At 40.1% G+C, this 25384-nt stretch overlaps 4 protein-coding genes across 4 annotated transcripts in view; 2 read left to right on the top strand and 2 right to left on the bottom strand.

Moving 5' to 3' along the window:
* Nucleotides 1-4895: 4895 nt before the first annotated feature.
* Nucleotides 4896-6384, bottom strand: LOC310691101 (olfactory receptor 10R2-like). Its single transcript, XM_083470704.1, has one exon. It carries the CDS (start codon nt 5766-5768, stop codon nt 4902-4904), a length of 867 nt encoding a protein of 288 aa, XP_083326830.1. The 5' UTR covers nt 5769-6384; the 3' UTR covers nt 4896-4901.
* Nucleotides 6385-10226: 3842 nt separating this feature from the next.
* The window catches only part of LOC310691014 (vomeronasal type-2 receptor 26-like), a 33920-nt gene continuing 18762 nt past the window's right edge, over nt 10227-25384 (bottom strand). Inside the window, exon 3 of the transcript XR_014518317.1 lies at nt 10227-10640. The gene's annotated coding sequence lies outside the window, so the exon portion shown is untranslated. The remainder of the gene's footprint in view (nt 10641-25384) is intronic.
* On the top strand, nt 13134-14787 carry LOC310691070 (olfactory receptor 6F1-like). The gene has a single exon (XM_083470670.1). The coding sequence runs from the start codon at nt 13148-13150 to the stop codon at nt 14081-14083; it is 936 nt and encodes a 311-aa protein (XP_083326796.1). The 5' UTR covers nt 13134-13147; the 3' UTR covers nt 14084-14787.
* Nucleotides 19467-25013, top strand: LOC310691002 (vomeronasal type-2 receptor 26-like). The gene is made up of 4 exons (XM_083470569.1): nt 19467-20318; nt 21050-21277; nt 22108-22234; nt 23876-25013. The coding sequence occupies exons 1-4, from the start codon at nt 19485-19487 to the stop codon at nt 24784-24786; spliced, it is 2100 nt and encodes a 699-aa protein (XP_083326695.1). The 5' UTR covers nt 19467-19484; the 3' UTR covers nt 24787-25013.

The following is a 25384-nucleotide window of genomic DNA, read 5'->3' as shown; positions in this document are numbered from 1 at the left end:
TTTGGATTTATTTCATACCTGCTCATCTGAGCACGATAATAATATACTAATGCTATTTAAATGAGTCCGTGGGAGAGGGTAATTAGTAATTGTAGAGTAGGGTGAACTGTACTAAAGATTGGAAGGATGAGACACACAAGGAAATAAAAATAGAGAGGTTTGTTCTTTCCTTCTCCCATGTAATGGATTATAGGATTGCCACCTTAATTAGTCATATTTAGCTTGAAAAGCCTCACTTATTTAAATGGAAACTGAATGCAACATAATGATTGACCTAACACCACACACTAGGAATGATTGATATAGCCATGTTTCTGAAATATAATTTCAGCACACTGTCCCTTACTCATATTAGCTCTCAAACCTCATCATTAAACTAGTTACAGACTATATTCTCTAGTGCCTTGTTATTAATATTTCTGTCTGTCTCTACAGAAATAATCTCTGGTGAATCTTGCTTTTTTAAAAAAAACCAGAGAATAAAATATGTGCAAACTGAATGACAGAATCTAAAAGAATTAAAGGTGTTTAGATAAAACCACCCAGACAATAGGAACAAATATCAGGAGTGTAGGTAGGGTATGAAGGAAGATTCTTAAAAGCCATTTCTGAGATGAAAAGTCATGGCTTGAGTCATATTTGAGTGAGATGGACAAATATGACAAAAGTGTGACTTAGGAATCCCTCACTCCCCCCTCCCAAAATCCAGAAGATACCCAGATATAATCATTTGAATGAGACACATCAGAAGAAAAGCCCAAATGTGCAGAAGCCGATTGAGAAAACTAGACAGAAAAGGTAAGGTTTGTTACATATCCCTTATCCACTCTCTTCATTTCAGATGTAATTGTTTCAGTCACAACCCATAATAAAATTTCATACATCATTTCATACAAGGAAACAAGGGAAAATGAATACTTAACAGCAAACACAAAAATGAATTCACACCCCACAATTCAGCAAACTATCTTTTGGAGGTTTTTTAAATGGCTGTTTCCAAAAGCATAGCTGTATTAGTCCCTTGCAGCAAAACTGGCAGTCTTCTGGCATCTTAAATGCCAACAGATTTTAAAAACTTATTCCATAATAAATTTATTGGTATTGGGTAAGGTGCCACAAAACTGTCATATTTGCATTTTTCACAATGGTGAACAGTCTACTTTGACACATAATTTTGTGATTAAACATTTCTGCATTATTGTTTAAAATACTTATTCCTCCCATAATTAGGATTACCTGATGGAAATTTTTATGCAGCAAAATAGAACAACAATGAATCTATTAATTCTCCATGGATTTGGGGACCTCCAGGAACTTCAGTTTTTTGTTTTTCCACTGTTTTTAGGAATTTATGGAATAACAATGGTCGGGAATTTTCTTATTTTAATATCTGTATCAGTTGATAAGAAACTTCACACTCCCATGTATTTCTTTATTGGCAATTTATCATTCTTGGAACTCTGGTATACCTCAAACATTACCCCCAAAATGTTGGTGGATTTACTGAGAAAGGACAAGACCATTTCATTGACAGGCTGCATCATACAGCTATACATTTTCTGTGCCCTGGGAACTGTTGAATGCTTTCTCCTGTTGCTCATGTCATATGATCGTTATCTTGCCATCTGTATTCCACTGCACTATGCCAAATCAATGAATTGGAATTGTTGCCTTAAATTAACTGCTGGAACATGGTTATGGGGCTTCCTGTTAGCTGCTGGGCTGAACATCATTGTACCCACGTCTTTAACACTTTGTGGCCCCAATCAGGTTGATCATTTCTTTTGTGACTTGACACCCTTGTTGAAGTTGTCCTGTTCTGATATCCACCTAGCAGAAGTGGCCATCTTTGTAGCATGCTTTGCTGTGTCATTAGTTCCTTTTCTTCTAACCATCACATCATACGTCTCTATCATACTGACCATTTTCAAAATTCCATCATCATCTGGAAAGAAGAAAGCCTTTTCCACTTGTAGCTCTCATCTAATTGTAGTAAGCTCCTTCTATGGGACTCTGGGCATCACATATGCAGTCTCTATAGGGACACAGTCAGTAGAATTAAACAAAATACTTTCCTTGTTGTATACTGTTCTGACTCCTATGTTTAATCCCATTGTATATAGTCTGAGGAATAAGGAGGTTAAAGAAACACTAAGAATGTTGTTGAGTAAAGCTTTGGCTTTCATAAACTGGTCAAATGCTATGCAGCAATATTGATAATATTTCCCCCAAAAAATGTTGAGGTTGGATTTGCTATAAGTAAACTGCAGCAAAAGGCAGCAATATAGGGCTTGAGACACTGTATGCCAGCACCACAGGACACATTATACTACAGATGTGGTAAAATCTTCCAATTCCTTCTAGTCTACCTAAATACTTTAGCCTTCCTTAAACATTCTTGAGACACACTTTCTGAGAAGGGAACTTGCAAATCTGCTTTGAAAATCCCATTACCTGCAATCTTGTGACCCAAGTCTGGAAGCTCCCTGATAAATTCTCATAGTCCTATTAAAATTCTGCGCTTGTATTTTCATTATTTCAAATTATAATGCACTCATCATGATAAATATTTCTAGGTCAATTTACAAGGTGTTGGCGCAACACTAGCTTTTCAACAGTGGTGCTGCTGCTGCTGCTGCTGACCAGCAGGGTGGAGAGTGAGGTGACAAGGTCTGCAGGGTATGGTTGAAGTGATGTGAGCACAGGGTTGGCCCCACCTGTGTACCAGCACCATGCTAACCTCTTTGCACCCCTTTTGCTCCTGGTAAGTGGCAGCTACAACACTGCTGGAAAGCTAGCATTACAGCTCCACCCTTCTGACTCTTCCTTTCTTTCTCACACGATGTATCTAAAATAGCAAGTTTGAATTTTTATGTATAAACTTTGTAATTTATTTTGACATACCAAGAGAAATGAATAACAAGCTTATCTTCCCAATGGATGTGTTTGGGATATGGTATACATTGCAGAGCTCTTGATTTACTGGTTTTTGTTTTAAGTAATTACCACCTTTTGTTTCTTTGACATATACACTATTGTTTTGACAGCAATAAGATTCTATTTCTTTTTATGTGTTTTAAAATTTAATAAAGCTCCCCTCCTCTCTTCTCCCCCAACCTTATACTGTACACAACATAAATGTCTCACATCAAATGTAACTGATTTGTAGAAAAGACTCTATGACCTGAAAATAGAGACAATACAGTACTTTTGTAACCCAGGAAAATCTTTAATAAAGCTTAAATGAATAAATACAAAGAATAAAGGTTAATTTGAGACACAGGAGCCTTTGCATTTAACTCAAAACATCTGTAGGCAGGATAATGTATTGAAAGCCACAGAGAGGTCAGTGACACGCTCCTTCCATTGGCTTGAATAAGCTTCTTCCTTTCCATAACTGTAATTATCATAGGTTTGCAGCCATCATGAGAAGATAAAAGCTGTTTCCATGCATTTGTCCGAACACACAAAGGGTTAAAATAGAGATGGGGCAGGGGTGCACATACAAGGTCTGTAAAGTATAATTAATTAATTGACACTGGAATAAGAATGGCTCTATGTATTGCCGAAAGGTTTAACATTGGAAAATTCCACTGGAGTATAGCCAGCAAGAAGAGCTCTCTAAGCTGCCTAAATGGGTTGATAATTCGGCATTGTTATTCTTCTCTGGTAGCTCTGTTGTGGTGGTTTTAACCTTAGATCATATGAGAGGTATTGAATTGTAAATTGGAAGGGTGGTGGCTGAATCTTTGATCTCAGGTTCTGTGGAAGTAAGGGTGTATAAATAACCCCTCCAGTGCGTGCATACAGCTCCGGGAAAAATGGAGACTGTAAGGAGAGACAGACCTCTGATTTTAAATCTGTTTGAAGTATTTCATATTTTATTTCTAAGGTGCTGAGCCTGTGCTGGACTTGCACAATATATTCTATGGAAATATTTGGATGCATCTTTGATGTTTTTGTTGTTTTGAGGCAAGTTCTGCAAGTAAAGCTTTAATTAAACTCATGAACCTTGCCAATGTTTTATTTTCAAAAGGAGTGAGTTTTTATGCACCCTGTCACTTCAAACTGTTCAATATTAATATTTGAAATAAAGCCACCACCCAGAGTACCCTGACTGCTCTTTGGCCCATCAATACTTTATATTGATCTGATATATGCTCAGCTTGTTAATTCCCCCAGGTTTGAAAGCTCTTCACACTGTTCTGCAGCTGTCCCATATGTTGCTTGCAAGAATCTGAAATTGCCAGATGCACAGAATATTCAAATAAAGAATTACCCCACTGGAGGGATCATGAACAGTTTTCTTTGACTTTTCCATGGATCTGTAAGCAGGGGCAGTCTCCTTCCATCTCCTCCATTTCTTTCCATGTCTCTCCCCACCAATGGTAAGTTTTTTGTACTTTCAGTTTCCAACTGCTTAAGAGCAGACATGGTTCCATGCTGTCTGAGACCCAATATTTCCTGAGATGTGGAACAATATTCACTTAGGAATATCCTCATCCAGAGATCCATAATGAATGCACGAGAAAGCACAAAAATCCATGGAATGGACAAAAAGATGCACAATTTCAGGGCTGGGATGTGGGCTGTGTCCACTCTCCACATATTGGCTATCAATGGGAATGACTAAACTCTGAATACAGCTGATAACACATTCACATCACACTGAAAGTATATGACGCTTCAATGTTTATACCTTATTCACAGATTGGATGTGTGTGTGTGTGTGTGTGTGTGTGTGTGTGTGTAGGTGGTACATATGCACATAAGTATGTTTCAGAAGAATCTGTACATTTTTTATAAAAAAACCAATATCAGATATGGAAACAATAATTTTTAAATACAAATTTACAGTGATCTGTGCTTCTCCACATTCACATGGTATGCCAACATTCTCTTCACTCAAGTGGCAATATAGGCTTTCTAGTCAAAAGCTTCCTCAATGCATTCTGGACATCCTTGTTCCTCAGACTGTATATAATAGGATTAATCATTGGTGTCCCCACTGTATAAAGCATAGAAAAGACTTTGCTTAAGTTGGGATACCAAGTTGTTGTAGGTACACCATACACCACCATCAGTGTCCCATAGAACACTGTAACCACAATGAGATGTGAGGAGCAGGTGGAAAAGGCTTTCTGTTTGCTTTTGGCAGATGGGATCTTGAGGATGGTGGAGACGATTTTATAGTATGATATAATAGTGAGAAGGAAAGGAGAGAAGGTTACAAGGATGGAGATAAGAAAAGAGGGGAACCTCACTTTTTGTGTGTCTCCACAGGCAAGTTTGATGACAGGGGCCAAATCACAGAAAAAATGATTGATCTCATTAGAAGCACAGAAAGGCAACATAGAAACCATTATTATGGTGAGCACTGGGGTCAGAAACCCACCAACCCACGACCCTATTGCTAGCTGAATGCACACTCTGAAGTTCATTAAGTTTCCATAATGCAGTGGTTGGCATATGGCTACATAGCGATCATAGGACATTGCTGCTAGAAGAAAACACTCAGTAACTGCCAAAGAGCCAAAGGTGTAAAACTGGAGGAGACAAGCTGAGAAGGAAATGGCCTCATGGGCAGTCAGTAATGTTTTCAGCATCTTTGGAACCACACTGGTGGTGTACCATATTTCTAAGAAAGAGAGGTTTCCTAGGAAGAAGTACATAGCTGTATGAAGGCTGTGGTCAGTCAACACAACTGCCATGATAATTATATTCCCTGTTAATATTACTATATAGACTGCAAGGAATACCACAAACATAGGGATCCTTAGCTCATGAAGGTTTCCTAGTCCCAGCAGAATGAATTCTGTGATCAGTGTATGATTAGGGCTTCCATTTCCATCTGGAAAGAGAAACACACGGGGTATGAAGGAAAGGAAGACCAACAGAACAAGAAATTAGTTCAGCATAATTTGAATAATCTGATTTGCTATAAATCATATAGTGTCTTAGCAAATCCCTTAGATTGTCAGATCACATGCAGCCATGGGAAAACTCCTTGCTAGGTGCCAGACTACATCAGCCATGCACATAAATACACACATAGGAAACTCACAACTTCCACCCCATACTGGGCTACCTCCAAATGCAATGCTTTAATTATCTCTTATGAGTGTATGACACTCATTCATTTTCATGGTGACCAGAGCTGAAGGAACATCCATGGTGTGAGGCAAGTGTCTAGGGCTGTCACCTCTGAACTATGTACTGAATTCCCAATCATTAATGATGCTTTTTGGCATAATATAAGCAGCCTTCTAGGTGTGTCAGAAAGGAGAATCAGGGAAATTAGACTAGATGAGCTTCAGCAGGACTTTTTTCAAGGTCTGTCATTTGGTTCACACAGAGTTTTAGCCAATTAAATTCTACAGAGTGGACTCACTGATATACAGTGGTACCTCAGGTTAAGTACTTAATTCGTTCCGGAGGTCCGTTCTTAACCTGAAACTGTTCTTAACCTGAAGCACCACTTTAGCTAATGGAGCCTCTTGCTGCTGCCGGGCCGCCAGAGCACGATTTCTGTTCTCATCCTGAAGCAAAGTTCTTAACCTGAAGCACTATGACATGTTACAGACTCCGCTAACCCAGAAATAGTACCTCGGGTTAAGAACTTCACTTCAGGATGAGAACAGAAATCGTGCTCCGGCGGTGCGGCAGCAGCAGGAGGGCCCATTAGCTAAAGTGGTGCTTCAGGTTAAGAACAGTTTCAGGTTAAGAACGCACCTCCGGAACGAATTAAGTACATAACCAGAGGTACCACTGTACCATGCTCCCTCATTCAAAGAGGAACTGGACCCTGTGATGGAAATATGGGGAACCTGTAGTTCTGCATAGATTTCTGGACTCCAACTCACATTAACCCAGCCAGCATGGCCAGAGTTCAGGGATGATCAGAGTTGCAGTCCAGCAAAATCTGGATGGCTAAATTGTCATTAATTCTACTTAATATTGATCTAGAATATATTCCAATGTATAGTTAGCAGAGTAAAAACTTAAACACGTTGCAGGATTCCACCAAAAATAGACCAGATTAATTAATTAATATTTCATCCAGCAGAGCTTTACTGCTACTGAAGGTAAATGAGCATAATGTTAACAAATCCAATACATTCAGAAATTTGGGCACTGCCCATAAGAAATCCAGTTGCAGCAGACTTAACTTAAACTTACAATAACTTACAAGTGTAAACTTTAATACTAAGCATACTATGTACAGAACACCACACCAGAATGAAAAGCGATAGAAAGAGAAAGTGAAACCCAGGCTTCTTCTGGCCTATTTTTATAGTCAGCATGAGATAACAGAATCAGTTTAAGCCAGCTGTACTCAGCTTCTCTAAAGGAATAACCCAAACATCTTGAACCTTCTGCTTGTTTCTTTCACACAGAGAAGCTTCCAGAACCCTTCAGATCTCTACATATCAGATCAATACTTTGAGTAAATCCATTGAAGGAATGGGGACATAAGTTAGATTTCAGTAGGTCTACTTTAAGCTTAGGTCTGGATGCAATTCAGAGTTACTGTTTAAATGTGCTTTCAAGGAAGGAAGGAAGGAAGAATAAATTTTGTTTTACCTTTCAAAATATTGCCTCCAAAATGCATCTTGAATCTCCGTCTTGACAATTATCACAGAGTATTTTATTTCTCTCTCTTCCTGATACTTAGAATATAGTCTTTAGAATATAACCGAAAACCTGTTTTGATGTAAGAAGCGGGAAAATTAGTTCGCTCAGTATTTTATGTGGAGGAAATGGGAGGAGTGATGTGACATCCTGGCAAACCAATAAATGAGGTGCATGCATCACCAATTAAAAGCAAATTATATTTGGCAGTGCTGTACTGACCTGATTGCAGCAACAATAGGGACTACTTTGAATCACCAGTATATATATACACTTGGGAATATTTAATTATGAGTCAGCTCAAAGCCTAAGTTACTGAAAAACAAGGGAGGATATAATCAATATTTGATATTGGGGAAACCCAGCCAAATGGGTGGGGTATAAAAAATTATTATTATTATTATTATTATTATTATTATTATTATTATTATTATTATTATTATTATTCTTCAGGATATTTTGCCCACTTCTTGGGTTGGATCAGTAAAAAAATAAGTTAATTACTTAAACTTAAGTAATTAAGTAAACATCCAACCATCTGTAGCCACTTGGGAAGAAAAAAATGGCCCTTTGAGCTTCCCCCTCTGTAATAAATTCTGTGTAAACATGTGGTGAAATACATTAAAAATAATACAGATACAACATGGTGAATGCCACAATGGTTTTAAACCCCTAATTATGAAATTTTAATGTATTCAATTTGTCAAAAAGATTGGTGCTTATTTTAACTTTTTATGTGGTTTGTTTCTATGGAGCAGATTCTCAGTGCAGGCTGGCATGGTTTAATATTGAAATTGCCCTATAACCCTAGTACCTTTTCTATCTTGTCCAGGACATAAGAGAACAACTGGCATCCTCTACCTACTTAACACTTAACCAGTTTGCCCTGGCAAATATGAAGGTTATCGACTCCCTTAAGGAGGAACTCAACTTCAAACAATGAAGCTAATTTTGGGGTAAATTTCTGATTTGGGAGTAATAAATAAAAACATAAGAAAAGCCCGTTCTCAGAACTACAGAGATAAGAACTTCTCCCCCCCCCCAACAGTAGTGTCTCAGGAAAGCATGACAGAGTAAGGTGTATGGAACAATTTTGCACCTTCATTTATTATACAGGAATAAGTGAGGCCCCAAAAATATATTTAAATTATAGTTTCTTACAATGGCAAATTAGCAACACACATTTGCTCCAACTCTTTCCTCAGCACTCTCAGTTTCTGTAGATTTATAATGCTAGATAGATCCACTCCTTCTGCATATCTCTAAGAAAATTAAGATTTCTTTAGAATAGAATATTTGAATGTAACAATGACTGGGCTCTGCCTACATACAATTAATTTGTAACTGGCTAGACAGGTTGTGCATTTAGTTGTGTTTTTCTTTTCCTTGCAATAAATCAAAATTGCTGCTTGTGTGGAAGTATATGAATGTGGAGAACTCCATACTTCGGATTCCCATCTTCAGGTATCCCTACTGAATGAATGGCAATCAAGGTGACAGGAAGACCCAGACAGCTGCCCATTCTGCCTCAGTACTGGCCAGTGGGGTGTATCCTCAGCCTGCTCAGACTTAGGGAGACAGCATATCTGCTGCTTCTGCATCAATCATACACTTGTGGGTGAGGTGGTGGTGGGTCGTCCTTTTAAGGGTTGGGGGGGATGCCTCCGTCCCGCCTCTTTTCCCAGCAGCACCACCCTCCCCCCCATCTCTCAATGTGGCTTATTCGTCGCTTCAGGGCCATGTAGGAATCTTTGGCAGATCCACCTCTGGGTGGGTTGGTTTTTTCACCTACTGCATATTGAATAGCTGGGTCTGTTAGGATTTTTATCTCACCAGCTACTCAGCGAGCAGCACAATGGTTGTTTATATCATGTGAGTGTCTGGGAGTGTGAGACAGGAAGTCTCAGCACAGTCTCAGTACTGTGAAAAAAAGTTACTTTCACTTCTGAGTGAAGTGTTCTCTTCCGTACTGCTGCTCAGAGAGAGGAGACACGCTGATGGGTTCTCTGTATATATGGACTGTGAAATAAAGTAGTTTATAGCTACTGATTGTCTTTTTCTTCTGCAATGAGATGCCAGAAGACGAGTGTGCTCCTCTCAGGAGGGAGGGGTCGCTTATTACCGGTGTCTCTGGACTGAGGAAGATTTACAGCCAGAGGGTGACCACTGGAGAGACGCCTCAGTGTCTTGGGAAGGTGGCAGCCTTCCCGGGCATTTTTCCAACAGGGTCGTGGGCATTAGATGGTCTGCTGGCCTGTTAATTAAGTTAATCTGCTATTTTATTCATTTGTTTTTGGCAGGAAGGGGAGTTGTTGTATCCTCAGCCTGCTCAGACTTAGGGAGACAGCATGTCTGCTGCTTCTGCATCAATCATACACTTGTGGGTGAGGTGGTGGCGGGTCGTCCTTTTAAGGGCTGGGGGGGGGGGAGAAGCCTCCGTCCCGCTTCTTTTCCTAGCAGCACCACCCTCCCCCCATCTCTCAGTGTGACTTATTTGTCGCTTCAGGGCCATGTAGGAATCTTTGGCAGATCCACCTCCGGGTGGGTTGGTTTTTTCACCTACTACTTATTGAATAGTTGGGTCATGGGCATTAGATGGTCTGCTGTACTGTAAATTAAGTTAACCTGGTATTTTATTCATTCGTTTTTGGCAGGAAGGGGAGTCGTTGTGTTTCAGCCTGGTCACCCCCTTAAGGCAGGTGCCACAGAAAGAATGTAGTTGGTCAAGGGGGCCTTGGAGTCAAAAAGGTTGAAAACTTCTCCCCTAGTGGTTACAATTTGTTCAAGTTTGCTCCTGCTCCTGTGTTTTCCCTCTGCAATGATTTTTAATAGTGCACCAGGGAATTATATGCAATTCAAACAAATTGGGTGTTCAAGATGCATTAAAAAGTCCACTTCAATGGGATTGAATAATACCTTAAGTGACAGATTGCTTAGAATTGGTCCCAGATGCTCGGTCTGTCCTTCAAATCCCTTGGTGTATTCCTACACTCTCTATGTTGAAGGGCCTGTGGGAACACAGCACAGCTTAAGTTATCTAAGGGATTTCTTTTTTCTCCATAGTTGTTTAAGACTTGATAGGGCTATATTTTCAAAGCTGAGGTGAAATCTTAAAGGAGACGTGGCTTTTAATAAGATAAATATTTCTTATTCAACTAAATTAATTTGAGTTACAAACAGCTGTGCAGGACAGCATCCTTACCTGAATTTTTAACTGGGTGAGTAGAAAGAATAAGACAGTCAATTAGTTGTTGAAAATAGTAAAAGTGGAAGAATAGTATATATTATACGTTAATTGATACAAAGAGAGCAGTAAATAGGTGGTAAGTGGCTCTATTTTTGAGTGTGTTTCGGAATATAAACTTTGAGAGAATTCAACTTTTTGTATTCTCCTGAAGCAGTTCCAGCTTCCTGATAAGGCAATGGGCCATGAAAGGGAACAAAGGATGTGGATCTGTACAAGACAGAAAATGGGGTACCTTCTCCATTTAGAAAGACAAAGTATTTGATTAGAAGTGGTGTGAGCTAGAAGTGATTTGAATGTGAATGTGAATGGCATGAACCCCTCCATTGTAATCTCAAGTAGTGTGTGTGTGTGTGTGAGAGAGAGAGAGACTACTGCATTAAAAATAAATTAGTGAAATTGAACATATCATTTTGTAATGGATAAGTAAAGAGTACATTATGAAAGTCAGTTTGTATATACTGCATAAGCGTTCAACTTCATCATATTATGGCAGGAACACATTTTCCCCTCCCTCCAATACTACTTTACAGTAATTTAAACAACGGGAAATTTTTTATTCTAGAATATAATTCACATGCTTTCTTTACTTTTCAAGACCTTTTAAGATTTTGTTTTTAAGTTCCTGTGGCATGGTTGGTGGTTTTATTGTACACATTTTGGTTCTGTGCTGCATGTAGTGTTTTGTAGTGTGTTTGTTTGTGTGTCTGGAGGGGCAGTGATCTCACTTTCATGATACTTTGTGTTTTAAAGTGTATAGGTTTTATTTATTATTCTATACAATAAAGTTTTATTGTTTTACTTTGTGGACAACATCATATATGTGATGATGTACCTCATAAAGTGAATGAAAAATGATATTTTTTCCTTCTTTTTAGAGGCATATGCATAATGTTGAAATCATTATTGACAGAGGCTTTAAAAAAATCAAATTCTAATTAATTTAATCTACTTAATTTAATTCTAATTCTAATTAATTTAATCGACTTAATTTAATCTATCAATTGGAAGGAGAAGGCATGTAACCTGATTTACTCTATGCAGCTCAGGTGGCTTCAGTGGGTTGGCATGCCTATTGGCATGTGCAGCTGGTTTGCTGGCTGCCACCATTCCTAGATTGGAATAATCTAGGATCAATAATCCCTGCCGTAGTAACCTCCCAAGTAGAGTATTGTGACTCACTACATATGGGACTGCCCTTGTAGATAGTCCAGAAGATGCAACTAGTAGAGCAAGCAGCCACTAGTGTCCTAAGCAACATGAGACCCAAGCACCTCAAAAGTACCTTGCCCCTGTATCAGCCTTCCAGTGACTAAGGTCCAATGGGAAGGCTATCCTTGTCCCACCAATAGTTTAGGTTCACAATATACAGTAGTAACATGGAACAAAACCTTATCTATAGGGATAGCCCACTTAGGGAACACACACACTATTGGGTTGTTTGATGATACCGACGGAAAAAGGTAGATAAAGTGAGGTTTAAACAGAAGTCAAAAGCAAGTAATAAATAAATCAGTGAGGGTACTGGGTGAGCCTCCATTTGGAAAGTATTTTGTTAGCAGATAGCCACAATGAAGAAGGGTCTTTTCACTTTACAAGATAGTGAGAGTCAGTGATATTTTTCTAGAAAAAGAGGTGCTGGAATTCACTATGAATGCCTCCCTTCATCTTTTAGAATGGCTATGGTGATCTTAATACTATTATGTATATAGTACATTAATTGATTTACCCTGTACCATGAAAACTATGCAGTATACAATCATTAGTTTAGAGAAATGGGCAAATCTGTCTCTATATACATATCTCCCAAGGGAAGAACAGAAAGAGGCCCTACAGCGTTCTATTTGCAAATAGAGTTGATATTGCCTCTATCAAATACACAAGTTATTATAAAGAAAAAGACTACTTTGGGAATTTATATGTTTGCTTGTTTATATTCCTCATTATGAAGCAGTTGCCTTTGGTGATATATTTCTGTATGACTTTGCATCTTGCTATTATATCACTACCCTTTCGATTCGTTTGCTAAGGAACTCAGTTCGGGCAAGTTCCAGCTTTTAAAAAGCCCCAGTCAGAGTATTTGGGAGGGAGGGGGGAGTCCTGACAGATAACAGGTTGATGGGAAAGGTGCAGGTGCAGGTTCATGTTGGATACACACAAACACACACACACACACACACACACCATCACATAATATAATATTGTATCATTTCCTGGTGGATAATGAATCCGTTAATTTGGCTATTTGTTTGAACAGTTAAAAGAAGATTGATGGGAAATACAAATGAAAGATCGCAAAATGGAACAAAAGTGATGGAATTCATCCTTCTTGGCTTCCCAGGATCTCAGTATTTACAGATGTCCATCTTCATGCTCTTTCTTATCATGTATGTGATGTCAATGCTGGGAAATGTGGCCATCATCATTCTGGTAATAGCAAATCGTCGTCTCCATACTCCCATGTACTTCTTCCTATGTAATCTCTCCTTCCTAGAAATATGGTACACTACAGCTTCTATCCCTAAGACTCTTGCCATCTTTCTGGGGAGGAGCAGAAGCATCTCTTTCACTGGCTGCATCCTTCAGATGTACTTTGTGTTTGCCTTTGGATGCACAGAATACTTCCTGCTGTCTGTCATGGCGTATGACCGATATTTGGCCATATGTGATCCCCTGCACTATAGCACCATCATGGACAACGAGCTCTCCAGGAAGCTGGCAGCTGGCTCCTGGCTATGTGGTTTCCTCATTATTTTTATACCAGCCTTTCTAATCACAAGATTGTCTTTCTGTGGCCCCAGTGTGATCAATCACTTTTACTGCAACATTGATTCCTGGATAGTTCTTTCCTGTACCAATACCTATGACATTGAGATGGCAGCTTTTGTAATATCTATCATTGTCATATTGGGCTCATGTCTGATCACCTTTCTTTCCTACATATGCATTATCACCACTATCCTACGCATCCCTTCTGTACAAGGTCAACAAAAAGCCTTCTCCACATGCTCGTCCCATCTTGCTGTAGTGCTCATTTGGTATGGCTCCACCATCTTTCTTTTTGTCAAACCTTCTAAGCGGACATCCCTAGAAATGACCAAAATTGTCAACATATTGAACACAATTGTTACTCCATTGCTGAATCCATTCATCTACACACTACGAAATAAAGAAGTGAAGGATGCAATCAGAAGTTCATTGCATTAGGCTTATGGTCCCAACTGCCTTAATGGAGGGATTCCCCCACAACAGCTTGTGATCGTCGGTGAACGAAAAACAAGGATGACAGAGGGTAAATCATCCTTGCAAACTCCCCAGAGGGACAGGGGAAATGGGCTTCACTCACAGCTCATCTTGGTACCTGGCTTTTGCTTGGAATATGGGAGGCAGGGAGTCACCGAGTGCAAAAGCACTTCACCTGGCGAAACCCCTCCTATGACTCCATTAAGAAGCAGAGGTTCTCCATTTAATTGGATCTTTAATTGGCTTTAAAGTACAGGCGCGTGATGCAAAAGGGTTGCAAAAACATACGGTCAAATATACCAGCTACATGGATCAAAGGTCTGAATTGAGATAAGATTTTCTTCGGCATAAGAGTCAAATGGGGAGAAGGAAGCCACAGTTTGTTTATTCTAAGTTTCTTTTATATATTCATGATTCGGCAATCTGGAATATAAGATAAAAATATATTTACAAGTGAGGAAGGGACATTGGAGTAATGTTGATATTAAAAAGCAAAAATAGAAATTGTGTGTGATTTGAATTGAAGATAGGAAGGGAGGGGTAGCTCAAGTATGACTATTGGAAAGACAGAGTAATTCTCCTCACCTCTGCTTAAAAGCAACAGACAAGGAAAAAGAGACTGAGATTTATGTGTGCTACTGATGGAATGTAATCTAAGATAAAAGTTTAATTGGGCCATAAATCTCTTGGTGGAAGGAAAAGAATCTGGAGGCTGTGAAAAGAATGCTGCAGAGATTCTGGGAGTTGGAAAGGAGTATTAAATCTTCAGCTTGTTAAAAATTGCTCACCTTTTCCTAGGCTGAGGGAAAAATGGTGACATGTTTTACTAGTGAGACAGAATGTGTTTTAGCAGACTCAGGGCCATCTTTACTCAGGGTTGCAAGGGGTGTGGGGCACCTGGCCACCAAATTCTGGGGTTTACCTACTGTATATGGTCCCTCTCAATTGGTGACAGTGAAAAGCAATGGAGCGATAGTCCCCCCCCCCCTTTTCGCTCTGTTACTCCATAGCACAAAATACTCCCAAAGAGTCAGGAAACAAAAGCAATTATTTCCGCTGCGTCGTTACAGGTGAGCTATCCCCCCCCCCAACTTTGAGTTCACCTCTCCCCGAAAAGGTCAACAACTTTGGCTCTCCCCTCCCCAAAAAAGCTCAATAAATGTTAATTTGGGGGTGGCTAAACTAAATTTGGGGCCGCTGGACAGATTTTTGCACCCCGGCGGCACATATGCTAAAGACGGCCCTGAGCAGACTGTTCCCTGTTCTGAGACATCAAAGCAAGGGATGGAGAGATAAGACCTCTGAGAAACTTCAAGATTCAGTTCTGCCCCAAGCCATGATGGGAGAAAACAACAGCTGGGAAGTGAAAGAGACAACATACTATATGGACAGAAGGAATCTCCATGGATATAACAGTTTTCACATGCAGAGCAGAATAAAGATAATAGTTTGAGTTCCTCACTTGAAGCTTTATAAATGTATATATTGTAACATCACAAATGTAAATCATTAATTATGTAGCTGTTGACTAAGGGATTATTATTGTAACTGAAATGTAGCTGACATTAATTAAGATTATGAAACACAGTGATATAAGATCGGAAATGCACCCAAACTATCACGTGGGGAGCCACTTTAACTGGAGATTGATTGGGACTTTGATAAGTGTATAATTGGGGAATTAATTGTTATTAATTTGGCTATTATTGAGAGTGTATTGGAAAACTAATAAAAATAATTTTTTTAAGAAAGAAGTTCATTGCATTGAGGTTCAAGAGAAACATTTATTATATGATAATAAAGGGTATAGAAATAATGCCACAAATAAACTCATGGTGAAGAACCTCTGGACAGAGGGGCATATGAGGCCTTCAGTAGCTTGGATCTGGTTGTATGGAAAGGATATTCCCCCTCCTAGACCTAGTTTCTGCAATGGTCATAGGGTTAGTTGCCATACGTCCAGGAAATCCCAGACATGTCCTTTTGGGCGCCTACATGCTCATCTGGGCGATTTTTTTTACAATTTTAAGCAAATGTCCGGGTTGGGGGAGGGTAAAAAAAAAAAAGTGTGTGCACGGCTGGCTCTGGCTCTGTTTCGAACTCTGTTTTGGGTGCCTCAAGCTCTGTTTTGGGCTCTGGCACATGTGGCTCTGGGTCTGTTTTGGATTCTGGCATGGGCGGGTGAGCTAGAATAGGCTCAAGTACAGTACAGGTGTTGATGACTTATTGATTAAGCACTGGAGCAGCCTTTGAGTACTTTAGAGACAGAAACATAAGGGAATGGGAAGCTGAGTGTGTTGAGTTGTATGTGATGGAGTGGGCCACCTAACGCAGCATTAGTTACTATGGCTAGGATTTGAAACTGAGGCTCCATGACTTCATTTTGACTAGAGGTCCTGGAGGGCAAAACAAGGATTTTCCCAATACAAAAACATGCTTTGTACTCTACTTTTTCTTAATTTGTGAGTTGAGTAACAATGCAAGAAGCATTATCAGAATGTTGACTGTGTGAAGGAGAGAAGACCATTGTGTGGAGAGGGACCATATACTATTTCTGGTGGATGATTGGTTTGTTGGTTTCCCTTGTCTTGGGTAATTCCAAAATCTACTCTCCCTTGCTGAGCTGTAGAACAGCAGATTTGTCATCATCTCCCAGGGCACAAGATGCTCCTTGCTTTTGGAAGTAGATGAAGCAGTAACTAAGCTTCCAAATTTTACTGTTGTTTGATATTAGAATAGCGGAATTCAACAAAGCGTACTCCCAAGTAAGTATTGTGCATAGATTGTAGTCATGACACATGGCTGATCAGGGATATAGATCCAGGTCTCCTCCAACAATTTCCAAGATGCTAACTACACCACACTACATTTTGGAGTCCCAGTTGGCTACAGGGTTTGTTATGATGAGCTCCTAATTTCAAAATTCACCACTACACCACTGGTCCCTTATTATCTAACCAAAGGGAATTAAAAAGTGACAGTTCTGAATATGTGACAAACACATTTTCTCCAGCATTTCCACTGGGAATACCTAGCACTTAATGAATAACTACTTTCCTGTTTGATTATTAAGATCCTTGTAGATCTTAATAATCTCAAAAATCCTTGTGGATGTTCAGTGATAACTGTCAAAGGATACTATAAATCAAATCAGAATAGATAGAGTCTGGGATCCAGAAGTCTGAGTTTGGATATGCCCAAATTGAAGCCTCCGAGGAAACTAAATTATCATTCAAAGTAGACAATTTTCATCTTGGAGATGCTGCTCATAGGATTGCCAGAAAAATAGTGGTCTCTGTGTAGAATGAAGATTGTATTGTATTAAGGATGGTTATTTTAGTAATCTTTCTGCTGGAACTATTTCCTTTCATGGTATGTCAGGCTCACATAGCAAAATGCAGGCTCCAAGGTCCTCATCATCCACTTCACACCTATCATCAGCCAGGAGATTTCATCATCGGTGGCATTGTTTCCCATGGTGGCTTCTTATCCACTTCAGCAACATTCATGGAGGAACCTCCACCAGTACTGCCTGAAGAACTTGTGTAAGAACTCAGCCTCTCATGATCAATCCCAGAGCAGCAGCTTCAGAACAATGGCTGATGCTGCAAATGTCAACTCAGTAATCTTTGATTTAAATATAACATACTGATCTGAAAACTCACATGAATCAGCTGTGAATAAAGGGAGTAACACAAACTCCAATTTATGGGATATATACTAAGAAATATTGAATACAGTGAAAATATACTGATCCCACAATGGAAAGTAAGCTCCATTGTGCTCTTTTAGGTTTAGTTGTGGGTTGGGATGTATAGATTAACAGTCTAGTAACTTAGCAGTAAACCCAGCTGAACTCAATATGATTAACTTCTGAATAGATATTTAAATGTCCCAAGTGTTGAAGGTGCTTCTGAAACAATCTGCAACTCTCATTCTAGGGTGGTGCCGAAGGCTTACCAGCACATCCTGGCATTGGCATTTGCAGTCAAGGAGATTAATGGATGCTCCCACATTTTACCCAATATCACCTTGGGCTTCCATATCTATGACAGCTATATTAATGCAAGAAAGACGTATCTTGCCACACTGATACTTTTATCCAAACTGGAGAAATGTGTCCCCAACTATGTATGTGATACTGAAAATAATCTAACAGGGGTTATTGGGGGACTCGACTCTGAAATCTCCTTTTATGTGGCAACCATTTTGGATATCTATAAGATTCCACAGGTATGGCACTTATGGGCAATACCTCTTTACAATCTAAGTATCCACCCCTTCATTTCTACTATGCACTTTAATGACAACATTGCTTTGCAGTAAATTTGCATGGGAGGGGAGAATAATTCATTCTCTATTTCAACCCCCTCCCCTTTCCAGGAGACTGATATCCCAAGGTCCACTGGTGGGATAATGGACCAGCTATGTTTGGGTATGCAGCATTTTCTACTTAGTGAAGAAGGAATGTGCATTCAGTGGGAGGGGGGAAGCTGGCACTAAAATCCTTCTCCCTCCTCACCACACCCCCCCAAAAAAGTAATGGGTTTAGGGAAGATTAAACACATAATGAAGTTATAATAAAAAATTCCTTCCAGTAGCACCTTAAAGACCAACTAAGTTAGTTCTTGGTATGAGCTTTCGTGTGCATGCACACTTCTTCAGATACCTGCACACGAAAGCTCATACCAAGAACTAACTTAGTTGGTCTTTAAGGTGCTACTGGAAGGAATTTTTTATTTTGACTATGGCAGACCAACACGGCTACCTATCTATAATGAAGTTAAGTAGCAGAAACAATCAAGCTTTGCTGGAAAGGAGTAATATTAGTGAACAGCTGGTTCACAATTGAAATGTGGTTTCACAAAAGAAGTGCGAGGAATCGTGTAAAAAGGAGGCGGAAATCTCAGTTTTGCTCTGGGCTGGGTTCTGCATCATGAATAAAAAAGAAGAAGCTCTAGAAAAATAAATTCGGAACTTACAATTCTGACAAAGCTAAATAATATCTAATGTACAGGTAGCTAATCCTCTTATTGGGGCGAGATATGCCCCTCCCATCAATTTTATTCAACCTACAAGACCTACCAAAGTCAGCAATGACACACACAAAATCTAAATAAATAAATAAATGACACAGTGCCTGCCCCCACTCATCAGATCAAATGTTTAACAAGCAGGAATGGGAAATTATCCCAGTTTTCAGCTCATATGAATGTGTCTATTTTGAATAAATGAAAGACAGCATGCGGCCAACAGAATTCATCATATAATATACATAAATAGTTTGAAATAACTCTGGAAATCATATTTTGTCTCGTCCCTTCCTCCATTCCCTCTTTAGCTCATTTATGGCTCAGCCCCAGTGATGAATGATAAAACCCCAGGGCTTTCCTTCTACCAATTGACAGCCCAGGAAGACCTTCAATATGAGGGAATTATCTCTTTGCTTCTGCATTTCAAGTGGACATGGATTGGGGTCACTGCAATGGACAATGGCAATGGGGAAAGATTTGTGCATACAGTACTTCAATTGTTTTCTCAAAATGGCATCTGTTTTGCCTTCGTAGAAAGAATTCCCGATTTTAGTTTCATCTCTGAAATTAAAGATATGCTACAACAGGGGGCAAAAATACATGATAAAATAATGAGCAGCAAGGCTAATGTAGTGGTGGCCAATGGAGACTTTTATTCTATGGCACTTTTTAAATGGCTTCCATACATATCAGAACACGATATGACAAATAATGTAAAAAGTAAAGTTTGGATAACAACAGCTGAGATTGAATTCACTTCATTTGTCTACCAAAGAAACTGGGATTCGGGTCTATTCAATGGTGCTATAGCCTTTGAAATTCACTTCAGTGACCCACCAGGATTTCATCAGTATGTTGAGCACAGAAACCCTTCCAACACAGATGGGGATGGTTTTATCAGGGACTTCTGGCAACAGGCTTTTGATTGTGTATTCCCAAATATCACTGCAGACCAGGTGGATGGGAACATTTGCACAGGAGAAGAGAAGCTAGAGAACCTTCCAGAATCATTTTTTGAAATGAGTATGACAGGGCACAGTTACAGTATCCACAGTGCTGTCTATGCCATCGCCCATGCATTACATGCTATGTCCACATCCAGACCCAGACACATAGGAATGGCATATGGAGGGAGAGTGAAGAATCAGAATCAACTGTTTTGGCAGGTAACGGGTTGAACATCCTCAACATGGAAGAGCACTTTTATTCCTTCACAATGTATGGGTTTCCAAAATACTGTCAACTTGCTCTTTCCTCTCAGGGTTCAGGCATATGGAATATGAGGAGGAACTGAATCTATAATTTTGTGGACAGATGATGGCTGTGTCTTTGTTTCTCTGAGGAAAGAGCAATGATGGCTGTCTCCTTGTTTGAACACAAACCCCCCAGTACATGATAAAGCATTTGCTTGGAAATGTTTTGTGGCCCATTGAGACACCATTTCACTAACAGTCAGGAAGCAGTGGTAACAGTCCATAGAGATGAGCAGCATTCTTGCTATTCCAATTGTTACAGCAAACCTGTGAATAGCTGTGTAGCTGCTATATATGTATAGGCATCCAGAGGAGTAGAAGCAAATGTGATATTCTTGACAATAAATAATTATCTGTCATGTGCATTCCTTTGGCTGTGAAACACCCTTGACAGCCTGCAAATTTTTCGTCAGAGCAGGGGGTCACACACCACTGTTCTTCCTGAGGGATGTAACAGGGAGAGAGAGGCCTGACAGAAAGAATGAGAGAAAAACATTTATGTGGGAGAAAATGGGTTGGCTCTCTACATGCTTGTCCCTGACTCCACTCACTGTAGGTTCTGGCCTCAGAGGAAAAAGGATTGCTCAGCCCTGTATTAGAGTGCAGCCTTTTCTAAACACTTGTCTTTTCTGTTTACAATTTAGCTCCACCACATTCTGAGACGTATCTCATTTAATAACACTGCAGGAGATGTGGTATCCTTCAACAAGAATGGGGAGGTAGCATCTAGCTTGGATATTATCAATTGGATTATATTCTCCAATCAATCCCTTCATAGAGTCAGAGTCGGAAGGATAGATCCTGGAGCACCTTCAGATCAAGCATTCACCATTGATAAAGAAGTAATAACTTGGCACAGCTGGTTTAACCAGGTAGAATCCAAGTCACAGGCATTTAGCAAAAAGTCTAATAATAAAGGAGCCCTATTGTTCTATCCTGATCTTTAAAACTGATTTCATTTGATGATGAACACTTGTGAAATACTTGTTTTATTTTGAAAGGAGGATATAGTGTGGACCAAAAAAGGATAAAAAATGAAGATAGGATAAAATGTGACTGAAAGGCGGGGGGGGGGGGAGGACATGGGTGAATGGGTGGAGGTGTGTCCTGAACCACCCACATAACTGGAAGTACATTGCACTGGTGCAAACAGTCCCCAACATGCCTAGATGCAGAATTGAGGGATGTATTGTTTGTTGAAGAACTAGAATTTTCTTTATTGTCAATTTCATGCCTTACCAATGTTGGTTTCGAATTTATGTTTGAAGGTGATGAATGTTTTATTAAGAAGCAGGGCAAGGTAATTGCTTCTACTAAAATGGTGGATGGCTTATACGCTTTACAGCATTCTCCGCCAAGTGATGGGGTCACAGAGAGACCTAAAGCTGGAAAAAATGATGTGTTATTCTTTTATTCTTTAAAACTCTGCATTATTAATTTACGCTGCACGTCAGTTTTGTATTAGAATATTGAGAGACTGAATTCATCAAATGTCCCCAAATGCTTTCCTCCACCTCACATAGTAGCTGTTGAGACTAGGGTTGGTAATTGCTTCTACAGTGTCCGGTGCCCTCAAGGGAGCCAATTCATACCCTACTGAAATGCTGTGTCATTTTAGTAACACAAAGCTGGGTCTAGCACCTGAGGGATTCCAAACACCTTATTTTCTGTTCATCATTCTGCTCTTTAATTTATGAATTAGGCCTGTCCTCTTTCGGCCTGCACTGAAAGTTGCCAACCAGGATCTAGCAAGAAAGTGAAAGAAGGGAAGCCATTTTGCTGTTATGACTGCATCCTATGTCCAGAGGGCAAGATTTCAAACCAGGAAGGTAAGAGACATAAATGATTGCACAGTCAATTGAACTTAGTTTACTCACACATGATGGGGATCTAAATCTAGCCATGGCTAACAAGCTACCATATTTTTTGCTCTATAAGATACACCAGACCATAAGACGCACCTAGTTTTTGGAGGAAATCGAGAGAAAAAATATTCTGAATCCCAGAAGCCAGAACAGCAAGAGGGATCTGGCTTCTGGGACAGCCTCTTGCTGTTCTGGCTTCTGGGATAGCCACGCATAGCCTCTCCCGGGCAGCGGAATGAAGGCTTCCCCTGCCCGGAAGAGGCTGTACGCGGCTAACCTGCCCTCTGTCCCTTCCCCCACCTCCTCCAAAAGCCAGCCAAGAGCAGCGAACTCTTTAAAGGGAGCACTGCTCTTGTGGGCTTTTGCAGGAGGTGGGGGAAGGGACAGAGCCACGCTCTGTCCCTTCCCCCCATCTCCCGCAAAAGCTGTGTGCTCTTTAAAAGGAAAACAGGAAGACACAATGAGAGATAAAGGAGGTGCTGTGGGATTGGTGGAAGTCAATGTCTTCTCGTTGTTTTAGTGTTTATAATATTAACTTGTAAGATATGGATTTGTTTGTTTGTTTTTGTTTTGGGTTTTTTTGTTTTGTTTTCAAATGTTGATTTTTGTGTGTTGTGTATTGTTATTTTTTGATATCTTTTGTGTTGTTGTTGTGTGGAAAATACTAATAAAATTCATTAAAAAAGAAAAAAAAGAAAGGGAGCGCGGCTCTTGGGGGCTTTTCTGGGAGGCGGGGGAAGGGACAGAGCTGCGCGCCCTGTCTCTTCCCCCACCTCCTGCAAAAGCCAGGGATAGTTGCATGAAGCCAGAAGCTAGAACAGCAAGAGGGAGCACTGCGCAGGGCTCCCTCTCCCTGTTCTGGCTTCTAGGATAGCCGCGTAGCCTGCATTTGCTCCATAAGATGCACACACATTTTCCCTTATTTCTTAGGAGGGGAAAAGTGCATCTTATAGAGCGAAAAATAAGGTATTTTCAAAGGGGCTGTTATGGATAAGAGTCTGATGCTGTGCTAACCAGAGCCAATAATCACACCAGGATGTGGGGGTATTTTATTGAGACTGCAGTAATATGATACTGGGAAATGGATTCCAAAGCCTATATATCTCATGGGTGCCCAGGAAATATTTTTATGCATGATGCTTAGATCAAGCCATCAGGAGGATATATCATGTTACATGCTGATTGGTTACAAAGCATTTTCGTAGAATCAAGGTATTTGCACACTATTCAGCTTTTCTACTTGTTTTTCAGATTCATGGTAATACCATCTATCTTCTTTTACTGCTTCCTTATTCTAAAATCTAAGGGCAGGTTTCTCTCTCCTCTTTCTCACAAAACTGAGAATATGGTCAATTTTTATTCACCACAGTCATGGGATGCTTTTTCATACCTCACCTGGCTTACCACATCCTTGCCATTATAGCCCAAAATCATATTATAGCACCACATAGCTCCAAAGCAATTAAACAAGTCCCCACAACATTTCTTAGTATTTGCCAATTTGAATAGATACATTTCTTTTTCTGAGTTTGAGGGAAAGGCATGGGATGTTTCTGGGACTGATAGTATATATGTGAGCTAAGGTTCATACTTTTCTTTTCCCAGATATGAATGACTGCACTAAATGCTCAGATGAAAACTATCCAAACAAGGAACGAGATATATGCATTCCCAAAGGCATCAGCTTCTTGTCGTATGAAGAACCTTTAGGCATCAGTTTAGCTATAGTTGCTCTTTCTTTTGCTTTCATCACAACTCTGGTACTGGGAACATTTCTGAAGAACCACAAGACTCCCATTGTCAAAGCCAACAACCAGAATATCACCTATACTCTCCTTGTCACCCTCTTGCTATGCTTTCTTTGTGCTTTACTGTTCATTGGCCAACCAAAAAAGATGACATGTCTCCTGCAACAAGCTGCTTTTGGCATCATCTTTTCAGTGGCTGTTTCCTGTGTACTGGCAAAAACTGTCACTGTGATTCTGGCTTTCACGGCCACAAAACCAGGATCCAGGATGAGAATGTGGGTGGGGAGAAGGCTGGCCAACTCCATTGTCATTTCCTGCTCCCTTATTCAAGCAGGCATCTGTACACTGTGGTTGGCAATCTCTCCCCCATTCCCAGATGTTGACAAGCATTCAATGCCTGAGGAAATTATACTAGAATGTAATGTGGGGACTGTGATTATGTTTTACTGTGTCCTTAGTTACATGGGCCTTCTAGCAATAATTAGTTTCACAGTGGCTTTCCTTGCCAGGAAATTGCCAGACATTTTCAATGAAGCAAAGTTTATCACTTTCAGCATGTTGGTATTTTGCAGTGTTTGGTTGTCCTTTGTTCCATCCTACCTGAGTACCAAGGGGAAATATACAGTAGCTGTGGAGATCTTCTCTATCTTAGCCTCCAGTGCTGGTCTATTAGGTTGCATCTTTTCCCCCAAATGTTATATTATTTTGTTGAGGCCTGAGCTGAATATTAGGGAACAGATAATAAGCATTAATAAAACGAAGAATTAAATATCTGTGTTTTGCTGTATGCTATGAGGGGAAAACACCTCACTTTATTACCAGCTTTTGTTTACCACTGCTGATTCAACTTCTAACCACTACCACCATAAATATGAAGGATGAAGGCCCTGCCCTTTGAATATATTGATAGTTGCACAGATGCATGTGTGAGAGAAAAATCACTGCTTTATTAGGGTTGCCATATTCCCCAAAGTGAAAATCCAGACAAAGTTGTTCAGCCCTAGCTCTATTTCTCATTTTAAATAAATGAAGCAGTAGTTCTAGTGGAATAATCACGTGTGTTTGTTTGGTAATTGTCAGGGGACTCCCATCGGAACAGGGAAGGGAAGGAGAGGGGCAGTTGGGTTACAGGGAACCTCCCAAAATCTTGCAAAGCAGTTCCTCTTTGTGATGGCCTGGGATTCCGAGTCGGATGCTGAACCTGAGGAATTCCAGCTTGCACAGGATTCCCCGCTTCCAGAGCCATCTGAGCCAGGGCTGGGGCATGAGCCTGAAAGGTCCTCACCTGTGCTGGATCCTCAGGTGCAGGCACCAGCTGAGTCTGCTCTGGCTCCTGAGGTGATGGAGGACCCATTGCCTGCAGGTG

This window comes from Podarcis liolepis, assembly GCF_965112155.1.
Source record: "Podarcis liolepis genome assembly, chromosome: 13".
Lineage (NCBI taxonomy): Eukaryota > Metazoa > Chordata > Lepidosauria > Squamata > Lacertidae > Podarcis > Podarcis liolepis.
Note: the sequence above shows the minus strand (reverse complement) of the source record. Positions and strands in the feature narration are given on the sequence as shown.